This window comes from Lepisosteus oculatus, chromosome 25, assembly GCF_040954835.1.
Source record: "Lepisosteus oculatus isolate fLepOcu1 chromosome 25, fLepOcu1.hap2, whole genome shotgun sequence".
In the NCBI taxonomy this organism is placed as follows: domain Eukaryota; kingdom Metazoa; phylum Chordata; class Actinopteri; order Semionotiformes; family Lepisosteidae; genus Lepisosteus; species Lepisosteus oculatus.
The window spans coordinates 2,244,398-2,256,974 of NC_090720.1; the positions used below are offsets into that span (position 1 = coordinate 2,244,398).

Consider the following 12,577-nt stretch of genomic DNA (forward strand, 5'->3'; position numbering starts at 1 on the left):
ATGCAAACATCATCTCCTGATTAAAAACCCGAATGATTTCCTAAAACTTCAAAATCTGGAATCGTTACATATCAGATGCCCATTAATGCTTTGTCTTCGTAAATTTAATATTAATACAAAACACGCTGCTTGAAATCGATTTCTTATTCTAACCTGTGTGAAATATAGGAGGAGCCCCAAGCCCTGTAATGATACGCTTTTCGCGACTGGTTCGCGAAAACGCCGACCATTTTGGCCTTCTCCGGGTTCCGTACATTGCGGGAAAATTCAACAGGCATTAGTGAAAAGATTGGCATGTTTAAAACATTTATTCATTCTTTTACACTAAAGTAAACAGTTGGTGCGATGAACGATGAGGCCGAACAAAGCCGTTTCATGCAAACCCAGGTGAGTAAATTGGAAGAGTTCGAGGCCAAAACGACAAAAAAGGACTAAAAGGCCGTGGTGTCTCCGATCCTGTGCGCTTGCACTTTTGCCAGATTTTCCTGACCTTGCTGTTTGCAGAGGCTGAGAGCTGCCGTCCACTACACCGTCGGGCTGCTCTGCAGAGAGGTGGGAGAGCAGAGCGACGTGCAGTTCAGCAGGCAGAGCATTGCTGCTCTTGCGGAGACCACATTCAGGCAGGGTGGTGAGTGTCGGCTCATGCTATCAGGCGTCGCTTCCTTTCACAAGCGATATGGATCCCCTTCCCCTTTCTATTCAGTTGGGCCCCTGAGCAAGGCCCTTAACCCCAGCTGCTCCAGGGGCTGTCCCAGCGCTTTGATCCCCTGCTTCTCTCCCTATCTGTGTGTCTCATGGAGAGCAAACTGGGGTACGCGAAAAGACAAATTCCTAATGCGATAAATTGTATAGGGCTAATAAAGTGATCTTATCTTATCTCCTCAGGACATCTCTGCTTTAGACAAGTACTGTCATTATCGCCTGCGAGATAACGGTATTATCTTTACCGTCGTTAAGCCCGAATTCTCAGAAGTTTGTATGCATCAAGGCAGCCATGTTTTATGCACGCAAAGACTTCCAAAACATACAAACAAGTAAATATAACATTACGTAACAGACATGTCCTCACAACATTCCTACAGGAATCCACGCCAGAACCCTGGAAACTTACCCCCCACAATTACACTCAGCCCATATAATTACACATCACCCGATTATTCTTGCACATAATCGACTGATTGGACTTGCTCATGAACCATTACTCTTTTATTGTGAACTCATTTATTGATCGAGTAATTGGTTTGACTGTGGGATTGTAGGATGAAGAGGAAGAGATCACTGACACTTTCGGTTGGTTTGGTATGGGTGGTTTTACGTTTAGCTGCTTCTAGGAACTCACTGCTGCTAATGCAGAACTCTTTGGTTGTTGGAAGAGCAGTGGAGCTGGATTAAGGTTTGCTTTCCTTTTCTCAAGCTCCTCTTTCCTCCATTTAGTTGACCTCATTAACAGAAACTTTCAGATTCAATGAGAGTTGGGTAATATGATACCCATCGCAGAATACAAAGAATTCTGCTGATGTTTATTACTTCATTAACTTTGAAATTGTAACACTTCTAGTCCAGCTCTGAGATGCTTTTAAAGAAATGTGTGTTCTGAGTAGTCAACTGTAAAACACATTTAAGAAAAATCCTTTATGTTCTAAGAAACATATCTAAGAATACAGTTAATTATCTAATTGACTATTCAGGCTGGTACTAAATCCAGAAAACACAGTGTCCTTGTCTAGGAGCTGGGTTTGAGACCCCAGCCATACGACATGATCTTGAGAGACCAGCAGCTTGGTTTTGATTGCTTTCTTTTTTCCCTGCTTCCAAAATGAGATCAAACCCACGTGGGCTGTGTCCGCTAGTGTCTGCTGGTTTCACCGCTCTGTCTCTTTTCTTCCCAGTCCAGCAGAAATACAGTCTTTTCTGACGCCTCATCTTCAGATTATGTTGCACTAACTGGAGCTCTCTGCTACTCTTCCTGTTATCCAGCCTCCACCCCAGTATTTACTGTCATTTAGCTCTTCACTAAGCATTTAGCTCTGCACATTTTCAAAGTATATGACTTGTTTTGTGCTTAAGTCTGTAATGCGAATGCCAGTATATTCTTCTGGTAGCACCTCTTTGACGACCAGCGGAGTTGATTGGAGAATGAGTGACATCCTATTTTAATAGAATGAGATTAAGTTATTCTAATCATACATGAGTGTTATAGTACAAGAGCTAGAACAGAATGAAAAGCTTACCTGTTAGATGAAAGAAAAAAAGTGTTATTGTTTAAAACAAACCAAGTCTATAGATTTTTAAATTATTCTCTGGCCTCCTTCATATCTGGCATAATAATAATAATTGCTTACACTTATATAGCGCTTTTCTGGACACTCCACTCAAAGCGCTTTACAGGTAATGGGGACTCCCCTCCACCACCACCAATGTGCAGCATCCACCTGGATGATAGCACTTGTTTTTTATAATCTTTATCAAACTAAGCCTTGACAGTGTTGTCACTTAGTCTGAAAATTATTATTTTTTTTATTTAACTACAAGAGCAATAAAAAGGTATTGTTTTTCATCTTTCTTTTCTATTTGCAAAATAAAATGGAAAATAGTTAACCTTATTAAGCAAATAGGAAGTCGCACACCTTGATATTTAACTGTTAAACTCTCAAAAGTTCAAAGGTAAATTCTTTTAAAAAGATAACAGGGTCTCATTTGACACATTAAGCCCAATACAATTACACTTTAAAAACATACAGATAGTGAGCATATCCTTTTTCCGTCCTGAGTTATGAGAAACTTACAGAGAAGAGGGTGATAAAAGGTGTTACTTTTCATGTACTTTAACTAGAAAACAGTGTTGCTGGTGTTGGTTTCGCCCATTTTTTCCTAAGGCAGGATGTAGTATTTTTTTTTCTCTTTGAAGATAAGCATATAAAGAAGTCGTGAAGCTACAATATCTTAAGATCTCACTATTGTTCTTTTGTCTTTGCAGTAATTACATCAGGTTTGTGAAATGCAAAACAATCATATTTTAAGAATGTTATCGTCTGCTGTTTTGAGTTCCACTGTGGTTTTGGGGGATGCACAGCTTATATTATGGTTTAACAGAGATAAAATTGTGGTCTTGTTACAAAAGAGGGCAAAGAGTTGTAAAAGTAAAAATACTCTTTTTGTCTTCAAAACTGTGTGAAATGCAAAAATAGTAATGCACGCACTATGGATAGTCGTAGGGAATTGTACTTTAGATACAAAGTTAAATGTAAGGTATCTAAAATCTGAATAAACCACAAATATTCAGTAGTTAATACATCTGGAATCTACACAAACTTTGCAACCTAACAGGTTTCAACTGAGAGAAATTTGCCCCAGATAGTAGTAAGTAGCAGTATTGGTAGTTAGTATCAAGGATTTCATCCAGCTGTTTCTGGGCTTCAACAACCAGCTTGTTCCAAACTCACACAAACCTTTACATAAAGAAGTGCCTCCTGTTCTTACTTTTAAATGCATCATGGACAGTTTTATTCCGGTGATATTACACATCGCTGGTTCATTCATTGTGTTAGAATCAGAGTGTGTGTGATGGGTTAAGTGTATTTTTGAGAGGTTTTCAATTGGTTTCACTTAATCATGATATCTGGATTGAATTCAGTACCTGACTGCTGTGCTGTGTTTGACATTATTGGACAGTGTGCAGTCATGTAGTGCAGTACACTACATTATGTACAGTCCAGTTTTTTTGTGGGGAAGGGGTGGGTGTCAAAAAAGCAGGGTATATAAGTGTAAGATTGACTAAAATCTTCATTTCATTTTAATTTCAGATACTTTTGCAAAGGATCTTGAGGCATTTGCAAGGTAAAGTTTACTTTTTTTGCTGAGTCTCTCTCTTGTCTTATAATATGGGTTTAGGAATCCCCATTGTGCAAAAAGAACATTTGTGAGGAACACAGTGACCCCTTCTGAAGTGCACTGCAGGGGATTCCTGCTACTTCTACTTTAACTTCTACTCTAACAATTAATTTGATTGTCACGTCGATCCAAAGTGAAATACAGCAGTTAGTTTGTTTTCCATATGTTTGTGGAAGCCATGTATTTAGCAGAGCTTGCTGGAGGAGTATATTATTCAAGGTTGCAGCAGCTGGGATTTGAACTTGTAGGCTTTGCCACCAACCTGATCTCATGAGATCTCAGGAGCTAAGTGAGTTTGGGCTTGGTCAGTACTAGGGTGGGAGCAGTACAGGGAAACCCAGGTTCCTCCTGTGAGTGGTGTTTGTGGACACCAAGGTAGTTTTCTTCTAGTTGTCTCCATCTTGATGTGCTGTATCATGGGGCAGCTGGTTCAGCACAGGTGCTGTGTGTTACCCAAATAGGTGCTACACTTCAGTGGTTAACTAAATGGGTTTCCTCCAATACGTAAAAGTACTGTATAAACGCTATCATCTTCATCATCATCATCATCCATTTGTCCACACTCCTTCCTTTGTGTGGACTGATGATCACAGTTATCATCATTGTATATTTTAATATATATTTTAATATTGTTCAGAAAAAAAGTCTGTTCTCCTTCACTGTTGTCATTATTCCACTTGCTGCGGTCCCTTTTCCTCACATAGCGTTGTCTTTATTGCCATGAATGCTGGATGGGTATCAGAATAATAGAGTGAAGAAGACCAACACTCGTGCCATGCTGAGCCGAGTACAGTCTCTGAATTTATCAAATGCTTTCTGAATGTTTGTGTTTCATCTCAGGCATGCGAAGAGAACCACGGTGAATGCAGAAGATGTCAAACTTCTAGCACGACGAAGCACAGCCCTGGTGAGATTATCTTCTTTAAATATTATCTTCAGTAAACCGAGGTTAGTTTTTCCTTTTCTCACTTCACTGCTGCTGGTCGAAAGAGCAAAGTTTCGCTGAATGAAAACATTTTTTGTTGGGGGGGAAAAAAGAGAAAACTACACTTGGCAGAGGTTTCACCATAACATAGAGATGCTGTTTTTTCTTATTTTTTTAATTGTTTGTGGTTTTTGTGCCACTTTTTCCTTCTTGTTTTGAAACCCCCATGTCTGGTGTCAGTTCACTGTGCTGCCCGCTGTAGATAAATTCCAGCGGAGGGCTGAAGCCGACGAGTCGGTTTTTAATAAGATCCTTTTTCTCTCTGGCTGATCTTAATGGGCTGAAGCTGCTGAAGCTGTTGAATTGTGCTGGGCAGAGCTGCATGCTCGCTGTCTTGCTCTGCAGGCTGTGGCACAGGAGGGTCAATCGCCCATCCCCTATTGCCTTGCAATCGTTGCGTTCTGCTCCCGAATCCACAGCCACGTGTGGCAGTTCTGTGTGAGTAGCGTTTTCTTTGTGACTGATCATTGTATTAAACTTTGAGCATACCAACCAGCAACAGCTCTCGCTTAGAGCAGAGGCTGAGGCCTGTGGTTCACTCGCCCACCTGTGATTAGGAAGCAAAGGCACACAATTGTGAGAGCGCTGGCATGGGGGGGAGGGCATTAGCCTGCTTTAGTTGAAACATTGAATCACTGGAGATGTAATGGGAGAATGACACAAGTGAGCAGCTTTTAAATCTTCTATATGGTGCTGTGTTCAAGAGAGGCACATCTGCGGGCCCACAATCCCACTGTGCTGTGATGAGCCAAAGCTGTTAAGGCTGAGTCTTACAAAATCAGGTGAGATCATATCAAACACAAAATGGTGCCCAGCGTAGAAACGCATTGAATGTGTCATCACACCACACACTCTTATCCTCCCCAAGGAAAATGCCTGATCATTGGAAACTCTTTGAACAAAAGTGGCCTGCATTTCTTCAAGCCAGACTCAGAATTTTCTCAAGGCCATATTTTTAGGATATTGAGTCATATTTAATTTTTCTTGGTTACTGTAGGCTGGCTTCAAAGGGACTGAATGTAGGTGTGCCCCACTTGCATTTCCTCTTTCAGGACTTTCACATGGTCTTCTGAAATACTTGTCCCAGTCCGAAAGCACTGATTTTCTTTGGTGTTATATGGTGATTAGAAAACGTCAGAGCGCACACCAGCACGTGGGATATTCCTTATACAGGTGCAGTGATGAGCACAAAGGCTCATTCTCCATACTTAGAGGCTATGCAGCTGCCTGCAACACCGAGCAGGGAGAGAGAATGAACCTCAATTAGAAGCTCTCATTATCACGCCCTGTCTTCGGCTAAGTGCCTGCTTTCTCGCGCGTCACTGCGATTAGGCCATCAATCGAGAGCCAGCGGAAGCCTTTGACGTGTTGTCGCTCTGCGGTTGGGGGGCAGGGGGCAGGGGGGGTTGGAGGGGGGGGGCATATGGGTTTCGACGGCTCGCCGCCGATCCGAAGCTCCCCCGCCCGTTCTCGGGGGGGTTTTCCACGGCCCGGGCGATGAGCGCCGTCTTGCCTTTGCAGCACAAGTACATCACGAGGAGGAGCGAGGAGCTGATGTCCAGCAACCAGCAGCAGCAGAAGGACAAGAGGAAGAAGAGCGCTGGAAAGGGCAAGAAGGGCAGCGCTGCTCCGGCGGAGGACGTGGTGGCTGGAAGCGAGGACTCCAACATGGGATAGGAAGGTCTCCAGCCCCGCGGGTGCTGTACAAGCCAGCGTTTAGCAAACATGCTCAACTGTTCTGAAGTATCGATTCTCAAGCTGAGGTGGTCTCTCCTACCTTGGCACTGTTCGCAATGAATACTATGAATAAAATAAATACGTACAGCAGGGCTTCCTGCCCTGGTCCTGGTGACCTGGGTGTCTACTGCTTTTCATCCCATTACTCATTAATTCTAGTATTTATTGAACTAATAATTTGATGAATTAGCTGGTGTATTGTTTTCAGATCTTGACAGATTTCTAGATTAAACTATTACATTCTGTATTTTAGTAACATTCTGGCAAATGTTCATTAATTAAGCATAGTTCAACTCGTGGATTAATTAAGGAGTGACTCAAGTAAAGTGAAAAGCAGCAGGAGACTGAGGTCACAAACACTAGGAGAACAAAGCCCTGGTGTATCGTATGTGTGATTTAAATTTGTGTAGATACACAAGCCACAAAGCCTGTGCTTAGTGTTATATTACTAATTTGTGGTATATTTCCCACAGTAAAAGATCAACAGTTGCTTCATATTTCTGTCCTTTCATTTCAAAGGGCCTTTTTGTTTTGGGGGATTTTTAAGATTGCATACTTTTCCCCAGGTCTGACCTGAAAAGTCCTAACAGTGACACAGAAGAACTAATTGCACTCAAGTATGAAAATACAGCAATTATGCCATTTTAAAAAAAAATGCTAGCTCCTTAATAACAAACTGGTAGTTATATTACCAGCTCAAAGTGATCGGCTGTGGGGACGAAAGTCTACTGAATGCAATTAGCATGATGGTGGTAGTTTTTTGTTGTTGTTAATGATTTTTCTTTTTGTAAATAAATGTTACTTTTGCTCTGGAGTTCTTTTCATGCAAACAGTTTAATGACTAAAAGAAAAAAAAACACATGCATGCAATTAAAAGCTATTTCAGGCAGGAAAATGCATTCTGTGTTTTTTTCTGCAACGTGTGCCTGCCTATACCTGCTTATAGAGTTAGGTTTGCTGGGGCAGCTTGGGTAAAGCCTCTTACCCAGAGACCTGGCAGCAGTGTCCCTCTCTGGATTTGAACCTACAACCCTCTGCTAATGCGTGTAGCGTGTAGGTCCTTCATTCTGCAGACCTGCAGTGTCAGAATGTTCCTTCATGAGTAAACTTCTAGTTAACGATCAATACTCTGTCTTTAGTTTCCCTGTGTGTGGACTGCCTGTTCTGAGGCTAATGCTTTAAATGGGGCTTTTGCCAGTGAAGAAATATGACATGTTCATGCTTTGCCTAGCAGAAAAGTGGCTCTTTGGGTGCTTTCCCTGGGCATTACATGTACAGTCCCATTCTCTTCTAGTTTATCAGTTATTTCAGTAGAAAGAAATAATTTTCCCGCATTCCTCTTCAGATTTGAGTTCCCGTTGTTGCTTTTTGCCAGAGTTAATGAGTTCAGTGTTCATTAATGTTTATTAAATGCAACCAGTGCAGTCAAAAAAGACCTCAGTCTAATTTGTCTTAGATTAGTACATCCTTTCATGTTGTAGATGTTTAAATTCTGCTACCTCAATGACAGGCTAAAACGCAACTCTTAACGTGCGGATGAGACAGGTGATGTTTTTGCTGTGTAGTGCGTTAGAAATGCAGTGCATCATATTTTAATTGCATGTTTAAAAATATCCAGCTCTAGCATTAAGTGGTTAATGGTAAAATGCTTAATTTGGTTAATTAAGTCTTCTCCGGAGTGCGTCAGAGCCTCATGCATGGTGAGGTATAAGAGTGGTAAAACTGTGCTGGAGCTCAAAGGCGTTGGAAGCTGCAGCCGCATCCAGAGCCGTCATGCACCTGCTGTCGAGCCTGGTGCCTCTGGCTCTCCTCGTGTGGAGCCTCAAGTGTGCTGCTGAAGTGCCTAGCGAAGAGAGGCAAGCGCTGCAGAGCAATGGGGTGAGTGAAAATGAACAGAGTCCTCCCGTAAAGCAGTTTCTGAGTATGCACTTTAGTATGCAGAAAAACAAATCTGTTTGGACTTAGAATTGAAACCACTGTGTGTTGTAGTGCTGGAATACTAATATTTACATTTGCTAGATCTTGTGTGACCCTCTCCCTCAAGACCATGTTCATATTAACTCCTGCTTGAGGACTTATATTTGCACTCTTTTTTTTATGATAATAGTGTCTCATAGACATGCTCTGTAACAGTATGGGAAATATATTCACCGCAGCTAAGGACAGTGTTAGAATTCTGCTTCCTCCGAGGTTGAACAGGGAATTCTTGCTGTGATAGAGTGACTTTGGAGCTGAAGCATACATTCCCGGCTTCAGATAAGCAGATTTTATTGCACTGGCTTTAAATACTGCCCTGAGATCTGTTCAGCACCAGAGCTGTGCTTTAGCTCTTCCAGCTCAGGTAACTACTCTGTTCATTTTGGCTCGGCATGAAATGAAGGACGTTCACAAGCTGGAGGGGAACTCGCACGGTATCTTCCTGTTGCAGGGTTTGGCTAAAGAAAGGAAAGACGTGCTGCTGAAAGTTTTGTCGGGGCTGTTGGTTTCTAACCTGCTGAGGAAGGAGCAGTCCGCCGTGGATTCGGAGCAGCTGAAGTCCTCGCTGATGGGAGAGAGATCCGTCTTTGGCCCGTCCGTGCCCCGAGAGAGGACCCCCTGCAAAAACTTCTTCTGGAAGACTTTCTCCTCGTGCTAGGGGGAGCGCTGAAGCTGTCTGACGTAGAAATGCTTTTCCAGTTGGCGTTCTGTGGCATGCAAGACTTACCAATAAAATGCAAAGATGGGACCTGTGGTTGTGTTTGTAGTCTATTTGTGCCAGTTTCATGCCATTTCAAAGGAAACTGAGATTTACCAAATATCTGCTTGATAAAACAAATCATTGCTCAACATACAGTGGGCTTGAGCTTGAACATTCTTACTGTTTTTAAAAGATTATGTAGAACAGATTTTCTTTTATGTGTCCCAACTAGAATATCTTTCCCAATACCACTTGAAACGACGTTTTAACAGAGTGGGTGTTGAAAAAGCTAAGTAAAACAAAATCTTTTGCATTATCACTTTCAAAAGTGAAAGTGAGCTGAAGGTCATTTGGTCTTTGTAGTGTTTCCATTGGAGAAAAAACAGGTATATGGTCATCTGAAAATGCTTGTGTTTCGAGTTTTATGACACATCCTTGGTTTACCTTAAAGGAACAAGTAAAGGTTTATTCCATGTTGAAAGTGAACAAAAGAAACACGTTTTGGCCAAAACTTTGTTTTTCTTCTCTTTTCAGCATGAAATAAACCTTTACTTGTTCCTTTGCAGCCTACGCATGCTGACGCAGCTCCCTACTAGAACTACCTCAGTTTACTTTAGGTACATTGCCTTTTCTTAATTATTTTTTTAATATTAATTTCTATAACTTAAAATAAGTCTGTAAGATCTTTTATGAAATATCTATGAGTGTAATCGGAGAATGATGAGACTTGTACCAGCTTAATTTCAGTAAATGTGAAATAATGCAGAGTTTACATTGAAGTGTGTTAGACTTGGAGAAGCAGATATACTGGTATTTAAAAAATTGCTGTATCTAACTAGAGTCACTTTTGATTTAGCTTTATGTTTCTTCTTTTCACCAGTAAGGTACATAGTTGACACGAGAAAAAAAGATTTATATCCATAAAAATATTGATCAAAATCTGTAGAAATTAATCTTAATTGCACATTTGAAATACCCAATGAAACAAGGTCCTTATTAGGAAAAAATGGAAGGTTTAGTATTGGAAAATTATCCAGGGGAAATGACTAATGCCGATAATTACAGATATTAAATAAAGCTGTAATTTGCTTAAATGCTTGTTCTTTCCATTAGCTGCAGCATCCTGTTTTTTTTTTCTTTTTTACCCTGCTAATTATATACTTTCATAGTCCGGTAATGATTAGACAGCCATATGAAACCTGTCCCTTGCTTAATGCGGATCACTGCGGAAGTGTTGATACCTTTACGCAGGTTGAAGACAAAGGATGAACCCATGCACATAACAGCGCTCATGTGCTCATCCCTTTATTCCGAGTTTTACAGTAACTCATGTGCCAAATGGACAAGAACCCTCTTAAGTGTTGAATGTTTTCTGTGGCATTTATTTCACCGAGCTTCACACATAAGATCATCTTTTGTTGCCAATTTCTCATGTTTTGATTTAAAAACGTTGTTATATAGGGATATTCATACAGGAGAACATGCTCTGTATTTGCTAGAAAATGAACATACAATTTCTTGGTTATGCATTGGACTCATACTGGAAATGGAAAGACCTTTCTCTGGCAGATACACTGACTGCAGCCACAATGCGTAAGGGGTGGAGAAGCACGTTCTTATTTCTTGTTGAGCCTCAATCTGTCAGGGAACTGACTAGTCACTAAATCACATGGCTCCACCCAATCTGCCAGGGAAATTCCATTTACTGCCAGTGGGGCAAACTTCATAAGGTCCAATGCGCACTAAACCCACACTGCTATTTTTGAGGAGGAATTTAAGTATAATAAATTGTTACTCATATCTCGGTTTCCAGTCACAGCAGATAACTGTACTTTGGCCTACAAGTTAATTTGGAACCAAGTTAATTCTCTTCAGCTGAGTCTAATTAAATTAGGTCCCTGAAATAATTGTGCAATACCCTGATGCATATTTTAAAAGGTGCACATTTTTCCATTACATGCGCTTACTACTACTTTTAAACAGTAGGCTTTATGGAGCAAAAAACATCTTAGTTTAACTGCTGTTGGAATTATTTTAATTTTGGTTTCTTTTCATAATGGGTGTTTTTGAATAAGAACATATTGAGTCATAAAGCATTAAAATTATAAAACAGCATGTCAGTTTTCTTAAAAGATCTTCAAAGCTTTGGTTTCCCTACCACAAATGATGTAACTGAGAACTGATAATGAAAACACTGAGCTTTTGGTTATTATACATGAATTCCTTCTTCAGGGTCACTTTTTGTTTTTAGCCTTCATCACAAGCATGGAATGATATGTATTGTTACCGAGTTTTAACAATATCTAGAGGACAACACTTTACTGGTAAACAATTATATGTATTCAAAAAGTACAGCTGTGTGCAACAGTGTACTGTAGGTGCCCTTAGTCAAACTGCATGTTGCAGTGAATTTCTAAGTGAAAAGAAGCTGGCACGTCTGTAGCTTCAATCTTAAACAGGGCATCTTTCTGCAAACCCTCATGCACAATTAGTTTTGCAGATATTTAAATTAATGAAACCCTGTATATGGCATGTGCAAAGGTTTGAGCACTGTCAGTCAGTATTGGCAGAGATCAAATCTGAAAATATCCAGAGATTTATAATTTTGGGGACTGTGAAGGCCCATTCCAAAGTCTTAATCTTTCGTTCTTGTAAATTTACAAAGCTGTGGTTCTAGTTGAGGTGTGATTTGTCTGGCTGAACCACTTCCGCTTCAATTTCTTCACTCACTCTGGGACATTAGTTCCAAGGATTTGTTCATAGGCAAATCCATTCTTCCTTCCACACACACAATATTTCCTGTACCACTAGCTACTCCACAACCCCAAATCAACATGCTTAATGGTTGACAAGGTATTATTTTCTTCAAACCCATTTTTCTCCAAATACATCTTATGTGGTTTGGGCAATAAGTTAAATTTTTCTTTCATCAGTTCACAGCACCATGTTCAAAAATGTTTCCGGCCTATGAAGGTTTTGTTTTGACACCATGTTTAGAGATGAGGTCTTAGGAAAAGTTTCCTTCTGACTACTCTCCAATGCAGCTAATTTTTGGGTCAGAAACTCGGCACTGTGGACAAGTACTCTTTCAGACCTTTACTTCAAATGTTCCCTTTAGTTCCCCTTTTTAATGTTTGCGACATTTAAAATTGCAAGATGGAAGATCTTTTCAGTTTTCTCCTACTCTGTAAGAGTGAATTCTTTTTGTCAAAAGTCCTCAGACAGTTGCTTAGAGGAGGCAATGGTTGTTGAAAGTAGGAAAAAAGACAATCACATCGCGAAGGGTC

At 40.6% G+C, this 12,577-nt stretch overlaps 2 protein-coding genes across 2 annotated transcripts; both read left to right on the top strand.

Moving 5' to 3' along the window:
- Positions 1–227: 227 nt before the first annotated feature.
- cenps (centromere protein S) lies at positions 228–7,508 on the top strand. Its single transcript, XM_006642088.3, has 5 exons — positions 228–387; positions 505–628; positions 3,804–3,837; positions 4,732–4,798; positions 6,398–7,508. The coding sequence occupies exons 1-5, from the start codon at positions 346–348 to the stop codon at positions 6,551–6,553; spliced, it is 423 nt and encodes a 140-aa protein (XP_006642151.1). The 5' UTR covers positions 228–345; the 3' UTR covers positions 6,554–7,508.
- Positions 7,509–7,603: 95 nt separating this feature from the next.
- LOC102693856 (somatostatin-2-like) lies at positions 7,604–9,341 on the top strand. The gene is made up of 2 exons (XM_006642087.3): positions 7,604–8,491; positions 9,042–9,341. Exons 1-2 carry the CDS (start codon positions 8,387–8,389, stop codon positions 9,246–9,248), a joined length of 312 nt encoding a protein of 103 aa, XP_006642150.2. The 5' UTR covers positions 7,604–8,386; the 3' UTR covers positions 9,249–9,341.
- The last annotated feature ends 3,236 nt before the right edge of the window (positions 9,342–12,577 follow it).